Consider the following 14,578-nt stretch of genomic DNA (forward strand, 5'->3'; position numbering starts at 1 on the left):
ATAAATGGTATGCTGCAAGTGAAATCTGAGTAAAAACAAGAGTTGAAATAATATAAATATAATATAAAAATAATGTAAAACATATTCTTTGATTTTTTTTAAATACTAGAAAAATGTAGAAATTAAACTATATGTTCCTGAATAATTAATAAATCAAACTATGATTAAAAGAAATAGGATGTAAAGTGCAGTGTCACTCAGTGATGCTTAGTCACTCAGTCGTGTCCAACTCTTTGTAACCCCATGGACAGTAGCACATATACCAGGCTCCTCTGTTCATGGGATTTCCCAAGCAAGAATACTGGAGTGGGTTGCATGCCCTGCTCCAGGGGATCTTCCCAACTCAGGGATCAAACCTAGATCTCCCGCACAGAAGGCAGATTCTTTACTGTCTGAGCCAGCAAGGAAGCCCATGAATACTGGAGTAAAGTATGGTACCAACACAGGAACAGTCTTAAATAGAAGTGAAAGTCTAGAAATAAACCAAACATTTTCAGGCAAGAAACCTGTGACTATGGTATCAAGACCAATGTTGAGGAAACAATTTTCTTTCTAAAAAATATTGCTGTTAGGACAACCAGATTAAGTTGAAACCTTACTTCATACCAAACAAAAATAAATTAATTAAAAATGATCAAGAAGCTAAAAGTAGGAGAGAAAACCTTTTTTGGATTTAGCTTTGAAAGAAAAAATGAAGACAAATCTTTGTGACTTGCATGGTATTAAGCATGTTGGAGAAGCAAAAAGAAGAAAAATAATACATGGGAATTCATTACTAAAAACTTTTGTGCCTCAAAGAGGCACATGTTTTATTAAACATGAAAAAATAACAAAGAGAATGAGAAAACCTCAGCAATTCAACTAGACATAGAAATAACACTGCAACTTAATTTTAAGGAGCAAAGAATCTAAACAGATTTAAACAACAAACAGAACGATTTTCAAATATTACTAGTCATGAAGGTAATGAAAACAAAAACTAAAGTGAGAAACCATTTTATACCCATTAGGATGGTGGAATTTAGAAAAGACAGAACAAGTACTGGCAAGAATAAGAAAATGAGTTCTTCCTACACTGACTATCAGAATGTAACATGGTATAATCACTCTAAGTCAATATACCATCATAAAGTTAAAAGCACAGCTAATTCAAGTCTGAGGTATGTTTCTAAAAAGAATGAAAATATGTATTCAAACAAAGAAATGGATATGAATGTTCACAGCAGTGTGATTCATTATAACCTAGGAGGAAAGATAGCAGATGGCCATCAACAGACAATGAAATAAACAAAATGAGCATCAATAAATTGTAAGTTATAGTCCTAAAAAGGAATGAAACACTAATGACACGTGCAACCATGAAGATAAACCTTGAAAACATCTTTTTTAAAAAGTCATTCCAGACTAGATAAACATATAGAAAACAAAGTAAATGAGTAATTTCTTTGGACAGGGATCATGGGGTTTGGGAGAGAGAATAAATGGTCTCATTTTTGCATGCTAAAAATATTTTAAACATTCTAAAATTCATTGTGGTAAAGGATACACAAACTTTGTGAATATATTAAAAATCATTAAACTGTACCCTTCACGTGGGAGTTTTACAGTAGATGAATCCTACTTCTTTAATATTATCGCCAAAAATAGAATAATAGTGAATCTAAATAAACTTATGTAAATGTTTTCAGATTAAATAAAGCTTCATATTTAACTGTTTCTTTCTACTCCAAGTGCTTCCTAAAAACCAGTAACATTTTTACTGGCTTAGGATCAACATATGAGTTTTCAAAGTCTTTGGGTAATCTAAAATTTCCGTTCCAGGCAACAAAACACTCTTTACAATTAATCCCCATTGTAATTGTATGGTATTATAGGTTATACCCTATTACAAGATATATCTGCTTTGTGACACAGAATAATGACACAAATGATTCTTAGCTTTCACAGCCTGATTCAGTAATCTTCAGAATCACCACCACCAATCCTTCAATTATTTCCAGTTACAAACTTTAAGCTTGACACTTTAAATTTGGTTTATTAAAGTATCAAGTAGAATGTCTTTTTAATTAGTCAGAAATGTAGTTACTAAGAACACTACCTTCACACAAAACAGCTGGCACAAAATAATACCATTCTGTCTTACCACATTTCCTACTTAAAATTAGTATAGTTAATACTTTGCCCCAAAATAAGAAGACAAAATTGGCATTCAAATGTGTACAAACCTTCCAGTAGTCAGATTGCAAACTGTAGTATCTCTGATATGCAGATAATGCTGAAAAAGGAAAAATACTTATTAGTCAAATTACATCCTATTCAAAAATTTGTAACAGACATTTTATTATAAACTGCCCATCAGTCCTGCCTCTCAGCAAAACAGGGACTATTAAACACAGTAAATCTTTAAAGTTCATGCCCTACCAACTTAATCATCTACGGAAATAAATTGTAATAGAAAAACCAACCTACAGAAGATCAGGTATATAAACAATCATCAAACCGGATCCTTGCACCTAAATGTAAAAATCTACTATTTGAAGCTCCATCTCTTTAGAAAAAAATTATTTACATATTCATTTATTTATTTATTGCCGTGCTGGCTCTTCATTTCTGCATGGGCTTCTCTCTAGTTTCGAAGGCAGGGGCTACTCTCTAGTTGCTGTGTGTGGGTTTCTCATTCCAGTGGCTTCTCTTGCTTTGAGGCAGGGGCTAAAAGCTCATGGGCTTCATTAGGTGCAGTTCCCAGGCTGCAGTGCACAGGCTCAACAGTTGTGGCACATGGCCTTAAATGCCACAAGGCATGCGAGATCTGTCTAGTTCAGCAATTGAACCTGTGCGCCTTGCATTGGCAGGGTATTCTTTATCACTGAGTCACCAAAGAAGCCCCCAAAATGTTAAATCTTGACAATTTAATTTACTTGATGTCCTTTATCAACCAAGTCTCATGGAAAATTTCTAAGACTGTTTTTACATACATAATGAATTTTCTCCAAATGCATCACTTTCCAGAAAAATAAAACCACAGCTCTAATAAACTCTTGTTTCTGGTGCTTCCCTTCAAAGAATCAACACTATCTTGAGCTACTAGCTTCAATTTCATTCCAAGATGGCTATTCCCATGCTCTCTAAATCATCTAAAGGCATTAAAAGGCTGGAATAACATAAAAAAAAAGCTCCTGTCTGACTAAAAAAGGCCTTATGTAAGAAAAAAGGTCAATATGAAGTCGCATAAGCATATTAGAGTTAGTGGGGAGAATTTTTTAAAACTAAAAACAGGAAACTCCGTATCACTCCAGGGAAATAAAATGTTTTTGATTTATTTGTTAAAGTTCCAAAGGGAGAACGTTTATAGAGTAAAATACACTTAGGAATGAAAACTGCCTTAAAGTCAAAGTAAAATGAGAATACTGCAGTAAAAAAAGGAAGAACAGATTTTATGTGGGTACTCTACCACTGAAAATTTCCCTATTTTGGACAAATATTTTTCAGAATTTCAGATATCTTCCCTCCAGTCTCAAAAACATTATTGAGTATCCGTTCATGAAAATAACAACATAGAGTTAAGGGAAAAAATTTTTAATGAGGGAAACTCACTTTTTCAAATACTATCATAAAGTTAGAATAATTGGAATTTGAAAATAACCAAATGTATGTTTAAAAGACATTAGTATTTATGGCAATCATCTCATATACTACACTCCCATTTTAAGTCTAAGAACAAAATGACTTAAAATATGTTTTTACAACAAGAATTTAAAAGACTAAAGCTAACACAGGGTACAAGAGCAGTCATTCACTGAGAAAACTAACCCTAGAAACAAGGGTGAGGCTACAAAAATTCACTGTAGTATGCTTGAAATTTAAAACATCCCTGGGCTCCCAAACAGAGGAGGAGCCCCACAACATTGTGACTCATAACATTATGAGACTTATAGGGGCCCAATAAGATTCCCATAATGTTTGAGAAAAATGTCCACAAGCTTCTGAGAAAATAATGAAAAAAGGAACAATTTTTTAAAACTTTTTTCTTTGTATTGGGATATAGCTGATTTACAAAAATGATGTGTTCGTTTCAGGTAAACAGTGAAAGGACTCACCATCATACACAGGTTTCCACTCTCCCCCAATCTCCCCTCCCATCCAGGCTGCCCCGTGACATTGAGCAGAGTTCCCTGAGCTGTCCAGCAGGTCCTTGCTGGTTCTCCATGTTAAACACAGCCATGTGTCCATGTCCATCCCAGACTCCCTGACTATCCCTTCCCCCACCCTTCCCCCTGGTGACCATAAGGTTATTACAGAGTGTTGAGCAGACTTCCCTGTGCTGTCCAGCAGGTCCTTGCTGGTTCTCCATGTTAAATACAGCAGCATGTCCATGTCCATCCCAGACTCCCTGACTACCCCTTCCCCCATACTTCCCCCTGGGAACCATAAGGTTATTACAGAGTATTGAGCAGGGTTCCCTGTGCTGTCCAGCAGGTCCTTCCTGGTTCTCCATGTCCATCCCAGACTCCCTAACTATCCCTTCCCCCATCCTCCCCCCCGGTAACCATAAGGTTATTAGAGTACTGAGCAGAGTTCACTGTGCAGAGTTAATTCTTTGTGCTATATGGTAGGTCCTTGTTGATTATGAAAAAAGAATTTTAAATATCCAAGGGCATTCTGTTCTTCTTAACAATCGAGAAATTTACTAAAGTAGACATTCAACTCCAGCCGACTCTAATCATGCTATCTATTCTAGACAGAAGAAAACAAGCAAGAAATTTTTATGTAGTTCACTTTCCAAAGGCATAGACTAACTAAAAAACTGAGACTGAGGACACTTTCCTCTATGCCAACATTCTGCACACCATTAGCTAAGGCCTATTTACAGAGCTTCTTTATACCTGGTATACCAAGTTCAGATATCAAGAAAATACTACAAGTAACACACAACCCACATGAAAGAGGAAGAGAAGGAAGGAGAGGGAGAAAGAGCAGAAACAGGCACAGCAAACATCCGAACCAGATGTGACAATGATGCTGAAATGATTAGATCACGGAATTTAAAGCAACCACAACTAATATGTGAAGAATATCTTAAAAACATATAAAGTGGACAGTCTACTAGAATGCTGAAACAATGTAAGTAGAGAACAGGAAGGACAACACTTTCAAGCAGAAATGTTAAAGATCAGAAACACTGTAAAAAAGATGAGATCAGTAGGTGGTGTATACTGCTCAAGAAAGAATATCTGACACAGAGGACTTATCAAAAAACAATCCCTGTTCTCCCTGTTCTCAAAAAGAATCCCTGTTCTCCCCAGGGAACATTGGAGAGAAAAAAAGAAAAAAATACACGGGGCTGTGGGACAATCAGAAAAGGTATAACTGTGTTACTAACAAAACATAAAGAAATATGATACTATCAAATGATAAAGAAACCACAGGAATTATTTGCAACAATGAATGAGAATTTCCCCAAAATTAAAATAAGGCAACAAGCCATAGATCCAGGAAACATAAAGAATACCAAGCATGTAAAATGTACACAGCAAAAAACTACACTGAGGTATATTATTTTCAAACTGCACAAAATCAAATCTTTAAGATAAAAAATCATGGATAAGAAGGCTGATATATCTTTTGTTCTGATCTTTTACTGTAATAACAGTATATGTACTGACTAATGTCTTGAAAGGGGAACGAGTAGCAACAGGAATGATGACAACAGAAACACTATGGAAAAGGTAATTCAAACCTATCTTCAGTCACCAACTACTGATACATATAAAGAAAAGGGAAAAGTGAAGGAAACAAGATGCTTCAGAAGCTGTTAATGAGGTTTTTGGTGATACTGGAAAGATTTATGACAGAGAAAGCAAACTCTAATACTGAAAGGATCTTTGAAATCATAGTGCTCTGATAACTGATATCACAACCCTTTTTAAGGCAATTTTAATCTTTCATGATTACATCTCAACTGATGGCTGACAAGTATCAAGTGAGGTCCAGGTCGGCCTTGCTTTCCAGGTGATTCAGATGGTAAAGAACCCACCTGCCCAAAAGAGACACAGATGTAAAGAACTGACTTTTGGACTCAGTGGGAGAAGGTGAGGGTGGGATGATTTGAGAGAATAGCATTGAAACACACATATTACCATATGCAAAACAGATGACCAGTGCAAGTTTGATACATGAAGCAGGGCACTCAAAGCTGGTGCTCTGGGACAACCCAGAGAGATGGGGTGGAGAGGGGGGTTCAGGATGGGGTGACCCATGTGCACCCATGGCAGATTCATGTTGATGTATGCCAGAAACCACCAAAATACTGTGAAGTAATTATCCTCCAATTAAATTAATTAATTTAAAACAAAAAAGAACCCACCTGCCATGCAGGAGATGCAGGTTCAGTCCCTAAGTTGGGAAGATCCCCTAAAGGAGGACAGGGCATCCCTCTCCAGTATTCTTGCCTGGAGAATTCCATGGACAGAGGAGCCTGGTGGGCTACAGTTCATGGGGTCATGAAGAGTTGGACATCAGTAAGTGACTAATACTTTTACATTTCCTTTTTTTCAAGTATATAGTAAGACAAATCAAATTTTTAATCTTTTTTCTTCGAGGGGGTATCACAGGAGTAGACAGTAAATTTAAGTCTACCTTCATGTTAGTTATAAATTCATAAAAAAGAAGGTAATAGGCACTTATTGATTTTATTCAAAAAGAATATTCCTTTTATACTTCGTACATTTTGTAAGCAAAACTTTTTAGTATGTGTGTATATACCTTTAGTAACTACAACATGTTTGGATTAGAAATTCCTTATATCTATTCTCCTACGAGTTTGTGAATTTGTGGGAAAATTACACAGAAACTTTTTGTGTAGTCAGTTCCTACACAATGCATTTGGTAAACATGAATTTCTACAGCTGTTTGAGTATTTACAACTCACAATTTCCTACAGAAAAGTATGAAAACTTAGCATTTGTTTTACCACAAAGTGGTGTGACACAGTAGTCTCTGCTTCTAGGAATTAGTATGGGAGCTCTGGGGTTCACAGCCTGGCAGAACTGTCACCCTTATCCTGACATAAATTTATTTAAAAGTTGATTATCCAGTATTTTCCAGATTATATCAGATTACGTGGGGTTGGCCAAAAAAGTTCCTCTGGTTAAGTAAGAATAAAAAATCCATTTCTCATGTTCACAAAGAACTTTATAGAACAAAGTTTATAGAATTTTATAGAATGTATTCACTGTTTTGTTCCACTATCTTCCATCTTTCAAGCAACTTCATAATTCCATCTTCCCAAAACTTTTTATCTTCTTGATCAAGGGACTGTTTCAGGAGCCTTTTACATACTGAAGAGAATTCAAATTTTCTTCATTAAAAGAAATTTGTAAAAACTGAAATAAGTGGAAATCTGAAGGTACAATGTCTGATGTACATGGTGGATGAATCACAACTTCCAAGGCAAGTTCTGTGTTTCTGTCTGGTCATTCAACAAGCATGCAGTATTCCTGCTATCCTTATGGAAGATCAGGCATTCTGTTGACTAATTCTGTATGCTTTTCATTAAGTGCTGCATTCAGTTGATCTGACTGGAACACCACTTGTTAGAATTAATCATTTGATCTTCCAGAAGAGGTTCATAATAAAGGACTCCCTTCTAATTTCATCATATACACAACAAAATCTTGTTTACCTGAAGGCCAACCTCTGGTGTGGCTGATCATGGTTCATGTTTTTTGTGACGTTTCAGTACAAAATTGCAGGTGGAAATACAGTCAAAGGGTTTTTTCACTTAACTTATGTGGGACCCAAACATCAAAGCAATTCGTATAAGCAAGCCTGTGCCAATGATTTTCAACAGTTGATTCTGATACATTGAGTATGTTGGCTATCTCCTGTGGGGTACAATGCTGATTGTTTTCAACTAATGTCTTGGATTGGACCACTAGCAACTTCAACTGGTCTACCCAAATGTAGAGAATGCTCCACAAGAAATCTCCAGTAAGAAACATCAAAAACCACTTTTGAAAAGTTTGATTATTAATAGCATCTTCTCCACACACTGCATGAATCTTTTGTGTTTCAGTTGCACTTTCTTCTTTCCTAAAATTATAAAGCAGAATATGCCAAAAGTGTTACTTTTTTCCTTCCATCTTCAATAAAGTGGCTACACAAAAACTGACCAATTTTTGTGTACTTTTTCTCAATGTACACTGATATGACAGCTGTCCAGTACAATCCAATAAAATGGTTTCAAATGAACTTTAAGACGTAAGTACTGATAGATCTCATCCTATGGAAAACACCAAACACACCTTTGTTCAACCAAATACATAATCAATGATTCACAGACTATGAATACATAATCAATGATCAGTTTTATCAGTGATTAAACTGATTTTAACAAAATTCCTAGCAGTGAAACTTTGAAATGCATGTGTTCAGATTTATGGTAAAATTTTTCAGTTAGCATTATCAGTAATACTTCAGTTTTTCTGTTTATATTCTATACTAAGCATAAGTTTACAAAGCAGAAGATGTGAGAGTTGAACCATAAAGAAGGCTGACTGCCAAAGAATTGATGCATTTGAACTGTGGTGCTGGAAAAGACTCTTGAGAGTCCCTTGGGCAGCAAGGAGATCCAACCAGTCCATCCTAAAGGAAATCAACTGTGAATATTTACTGAAAGGACTGATGCTGAAGCTGAAGCTCCAATACTCTGGCCACATGATGCAAAGAGCTGACTCACTAGAAAAGACCCTGATGCTGGGAAAGACTGAGGAAAGGAAGAAAAGGGGACAACAGAGAATGAGATGGTTGAATGACATCAGTGACTGAGCGGCAAAGAGTTTGAGCAAACTCAGGAAGATAGTGCCGAACACGGAATTCCGGTGTGCTGTAGTTCACGGGGCTGCAAAGAGTCAGATACAACTTGGAAACTGAACAACAACAACATAATAGAAACCTAACAATTTAATTTCCCATGTTTATTTTATTTTCTTGAACATTTTTTTCATAGCTGCTTAAGAAGATTTAAAAAATCACTGCACATTGATCAGAAAAATAATAAATGTATCTTCTTTTAAAACAATATGAAGAACTCTTAAAACCCAGCCATAGCAAAAACAATCTGATTAAAAATGGACCACAGAGTTTAACACTTCACCAAAGAAAATATACTGATGACAAAAAATCATACGAAAAGATGGATCACATAACATGTCATCAGGCAAAGCAAATTAAAGCTATACACTTATTTAGAAAAATAAAAATCAAAAACACTGACAATACCAAATACTAATGAGAACAACAGGATTGTCACTCATTCCTAGAGAATATAACATGATAAAACCAAAGAAAACAGTTCACTAGTTTCCTACATAACTTACACACTCTTATCATATGATCCAATAACCATACTTTTTACACAAAGGGATTAAAAAGTTTATGTTGCCTTAAAAACCAGCCTAAGTTCTGATTTTAAATTTTAGATATCTCCCTTCGCAAGAGAAAAGGCTGACAATCCTTCTTTCCCCAAGTCAACAGTGTATTGTGAAACTTTATTACAATCAAGTGCAAATGACAGCTCAGGCTAATGTGCTCTACAAGCTCACATTCATGGCATATGGAAGAACAAACAGAAGAGAAAAACACTGCCCTCCAATAGCTCTTAGCTACATCATACTCGTAGGGAGACCACGTCAGAAGAGGTGAGGTACCTAACACCTGCTACTAAATCAGAGATCACTCCAAGAGAAGAAGGTCACCATCCCATACTCCAGCCCTGGAAAACTGATATGGAGGTTCTCAGTTATAGTCCCTAAGTAACTGATTTTATATGAAAAAGACATGAGAGAAGTTGAAGATTATAATAATTAGGTGATTAAGAGGATGGAGGTTGGTAGTTCTCAGAAAGCAAATATCTAACCTATAAACTGACCATAAATTAAGAGAACTAGGAAAAGATACACACATGAAAGAATGAGAGATCACCAAAAAAAACCCAAAAACAAAACTGCATGTGCAAAGAGCACCGTGTGGGAATAAAATAGGAACTAATCTAATCAGACAAGAACAATTTAAGACAAGGTCATAGTTATAAAACAAAATGTACAACCATAAGCCCACAAACAGTATATGTTAATATCTGAATGCCAAGAAATACAGGAAGACATGCAATTAATGTAATAAAAACATTAGTGAAACAAACAAGGGAACACTGTTAAAACCAGAAGACTTCATTAGCAAAGAATGCACCCTCTGAGAAACAATGAGATTACACACAAGAAGAAATATAACAGTAATGAAACATTCCATCAGTAAATAAAAACAAGCAAACAAAAAGCTGTATGGGGAGGGTGGTATGGTTGTGGAGAGTTACAGGAAGGCAATACCAATCAAGGTTGGTATAAAACACATCTAACATGTACAGATTTCCATGGGAAAGTGTCTCCCAAAAGACGGAAGACAAAGTGAAAAATCCAAAACCAAAAAATGGGAACTGTCATGGAGAGAGACTGGAGTGACAAACAAAGGATTTCAGAACAGTTACTATCAAAGTAAGAAGGAAATCATCATTTCAAAGGGAAAAAAATTAGGAACACAATGTCTTATCATTAATTTTGCGAGGGAAGAATTTTGAAAATAGAAGAAAATTTTAGTATCAAAAAACAACATGATGGAGGGAGAAACACACTGCAACAGCAGATCTGAACTGACAAAAGTAAAAAAGGCATATGAAATGATGTCATCAAAATGACAAAGAAAAGAAAGAAAAGTAAGTAAAGCATAAAAGAAATGTGGTATACTATTAAGTACACAAGTATGCGTGCCCAACTGCAGAAGGGTTCCCATCTCACCATACCCAGTGGCTGTTTATATCAAGACTTACTGGAGACCCAGCTCCCGTGTCTGCTAAGAGAACAGGTTCACGTACCAGACTGGCACTCAGAAGGACCCCCGGCTTCGGGGAGGCAGCTCTGGGAGCCCAGATCTACACTCTCTCCCTAGGAGAAGCCCCTCCTAAAATGTTCTCCAGGTCTGCCCATGAGGACTGGTCAGGCCAGTCCCCCACGGAACCAGGATCATGAACCAGCACACATATGGCCTCGAAGATGTATGTAGAGCTGGCATGCCTGGATGTCCATCTGGTTCTGCAGTCAAGAGTGTCCTGAGCAGGAGCCTGCTTTTGTAAATAGCTTTGTGGGTTCAGGGGCTTTGCAGGTGGTGCAAGTGGCCAAGAATCTGCCTGCCAGTGCAGGAGAAGTAAGAGACATGAGCTCAATCCCTGTGTTGGAAAGATCCTCTTGAGAAGGAAATGTCAATCCACTCTGGTATTCTTGCCTGGAGAATACCATGGACAGAGGAACTGGGTGGGAAACATTCCATGGGGTCGCAAAAAGTCAGACATGACTAAAGTGACTTAGCAGGAGCAGAATGCATATACATACAATATAAGAAAAGAACAGACAAAGGCATATAACCCTGAGGAATAATATTGCAGTGTATTTAGTGTATTCTCTTTACTTCATATAGCCCAGATTTAGAGCAGAAGAAGGCAGCAACATGGGAAGGCCAACAGTCAGGGAGGAACAGACACACAGACACACACCCCGCCTCGTGAAGTAGCTCAGTCGTGTTCAAACCTTTGTGGACTTAAACAGTCCACAGACTGTTAGCCCTCCAGTCTCCTCTGTCCATGGGATTTCCCAGGGAATACTGCAGCATGTTGCCATTTCCTTCTCCAGGGGATCTTCCCAAAGCAAGGACTGAATTCGGGTCTCCTGCACTGCAGGTGGATTCTTTACCACTTGCACCACTTGATAAGCACTCCCAAAGGGTGTTCTCCCCTAAATAACGGACTAAGATAAAAAGGAGAAAAGCAAGACAGAAAACATTTACATAAAAACCGCAGAATTGCAGTGAAACCTCCAAAGAAAAAGTGTTACCTTAAATAACCTTTACCAGAAACAGTAAGGCAAAGTACAGACTTCCTCAAACAAGATGGATGAATCCCAAGTTGGATTCAAGACTGCAGGAAAAAATATAAGTAACCTCACCTATGCAGACAATACTAGTGTAACAGCAGAAAGCAAAGAAAAGCAAAACAGCCTCCTAATGAGGTTGAAAGAATAAGTGTGAAAAAGCTGGCTTGAAACTCAACATTAAAAAAACTAAGATCACAGTCCCATCACTTCATGACAAGTACAAGGGGGAAAAGTATAAGCAAGATAGATTATATTTTCTTGGGCTCCAGAGAGTTGAATTTGTTGATATTTCTCCTGGCAATCTTGATCCCACTTGTGATTCACCAGCCAAATATTTCACATGTACTCTGCATCAGTTCTGTTCAGTTTAGCCGTTCAGTTGTGTCCGACTCTTTGCGACCCCATGGACTGCGGCACGCCAAGCCTCCCTGTCCGTCACCAACTCTTGATGTCAGCTCAAACTCATGTCCATTGAGTCAGTGATGCCATCCAGCTGTATCATCCTCTGTCATCCCCTTCTCCTCCTGTCCAAATCTTGCCCAGCATCAGGGTCTTTTCTAATGATACACCTCTTCATATCAGGTAATCAAAGTACTTTAGCTTCAACTTCAGCATCAGTCCTTCTGATAAATATTCAGGACTGATTTCCTTTAGGACTGACTGGTTTGAGCTCCTTGCAGTCCAACAGACTCTCAAGAGTCTTTTCCAACACCACGTTTAAAACCATCAATTCGTCTACTGTGCATAGCAGTTGAGAGTGACAATATATAGACTTGACATTTATTTTTCAATATTCCAACCAGTCTTTTGTTACACATCCAGTTCTGTTGCTTCTTGTCTTCCATACAAGTTTCTCAGCAGACAGGTAAGGTAATTTGGTATTCCATCTAAGAACTTCCCAGAGTTTCTTCTGGTTCACACAGTTAAAGGATTCAGCATAGTCAGTGAAGCAAAAGTAGATGTTTCTCTGGATCTCCGTTGATTTCTCTTTGATCCAAGGACAGCTGCAATTTGATCTTTGGTTTCTCTACCTTTTCTAAACCCAGCATGTGTATTTGGATGTTTTGGTTCACATACTGCTTGACTTAGCTTGAAGGATTTTGAGCATTATCTGGCTAGCATGTGAAATGAGGACAACTGTACTGTAATTTGTTGGAGAAGGGCATGGCAACCCACTCCAGTATTCCTGCCTGGAAATACCATGGAGAGAGGACCCTGGTGGACTACAGCCCACAGGGTTGCAAAGACTTCAACATGACTGAAGTGACTCAGCAGGCACATATGTACTGTACTTTGAACATTCTTTGGCACTGCCCTTCTTTGGGACCAGAATGAAAACTGACCTATTAGTGAAGTAGAGGCTTAATTTTGGGGCTTTGCAGGTGGCAACACTGGTAAAGAACCCTGCTGCTAATGCAGGAAACAAGAGATGTGGGTTTGATCCCTGGGTTAGGAAGTACCCCTGGAAGAAGACATAGCAACCAACTCCAGTACTCTAACCTGGAAAATCCCACAGAGAAGCCTGGACGCTAAAGGACATAGGGTTTTAAGGAGGTGGACACAACTGAAGCAACTTAGCCTGAACATGGGTTTAATTAATGAAATGCAGAATATGGTACCCCAAAATATGTCTATTTGGCATAAGGATTATTTTTACACGATTATTTTTTAGAAATAGTATACGAGCCAAAAAAAAAAAAAAAACAAAGCTGTGAAAATAGTAGAAGCTGAAAGTTAACACACAGAATCTACTTCCAGTAAACACAAAGATTCTACTTCCATCTGTTAACTGATCTGAGGTTGCAAATGCACACTCCCAACTACCACTCTGATACTGCATGGATGGAGAGAGGGGAGAGGGGAAAATGCAGGGAATTTTTAGGGAAGAAATTATACAGGCTCCTAGAGAAAAGAGATGGTAAACAGATGTTCACAAGAAATCAAAAATTTCAAAACGTACAGAAATTATATTCTGTATGTCAAATTTCATTTGTGCCAGTTTTATGCAATCTCACAACAAAGATTCAAGGAAGATGATGGGCCAAGTGGTCTGAAAAGATGAATCCTTGAGGATTCCTAACTTGACTCTCACAGCTCTGAAGCTGGAGCTTATTCTTGTTTAGACACTAAGTCGTGTTCAACTCTGTGAACTTGTAGAGTCTGGCCTACCAGGCTTCTCACTCCATTGCAATTTCCAGGGAAGAATACTGAAGTGGGCTGTCACTTCTCCTCCATGGAATCTTCCTGACACAGGGTTGAAACTTGCATTTCTTATGTCTCCTACTCTGGCAGGTGGATTTATTACACTAGCATTGCTCATGACTTAGTCTATATCTGAGAGTTATTCAGTTTGCTCAGTTCCTTTCATGTACACATGAGAAACACATGTTTAAAAACTTCTGTTTATTCTTCTGCTCTTATTCTGTCTCTTACTGAGAGATGAGAAATAGGAACTCACACAGATAGAAGGGAAAATATTTTTCCTCCCTACATTTGACAAAAAACAAAGCACACAATTAAAATTTGTGGCTAAATCACTTATTAAACAAATTAATTTTATGTGACCAAACTTTCTAGAACACCAAAAAAGATGCCCTTTTCAT

The 14,578-nt window shown here is 37.4% G+C and overlaps 1 protein-coding gene across 9 annotated transcripts in view; it reads right to left on the reverse strand.

Annotated features, from left to right (window-relative positions):
• The window catches only part of LOC133052239 (lysine-specific demethylase 6A-like), a 169,166-nt gene that overhangs the window by 126,514 nt on the left and 28,074 nt on the right, over positions 1-14,578 (reverse strand). For 8 of the 9 annotated variants that reach the window (XM_061137019.1, XM_061137018.1, XM_061137024.1 and 5 more), the window contains one exon: positions 2,226-2,275. The exons of the other annotated variant lie outside the window; for it this stretch is intronic. In XM_061137019.1, the coding sequence (XP_060993002.1) occupies positions 2,226-2,275 (50 nt within the window). The remainder of the gene's footprint in view (positions 1-2,225; positions 2,276-14,578) is intronic. 9 annotated transcript variants of the gene reach the window in all.

The sequence above is a fragment of the Dama dama genome, chromosome X (genome assembly GCF_033118175.1).
Source record: "Dama dama isolate Ldn47 chromosome X, ASM3311817v1, whole genome shotgun sequence".
Taxonomy (NCBI): domain Eukaryota; kingdom Metazoa; phylum Chordata; class Mammalia; order Artiodactyla; family Cervidae; genus Dama; species Dama dama.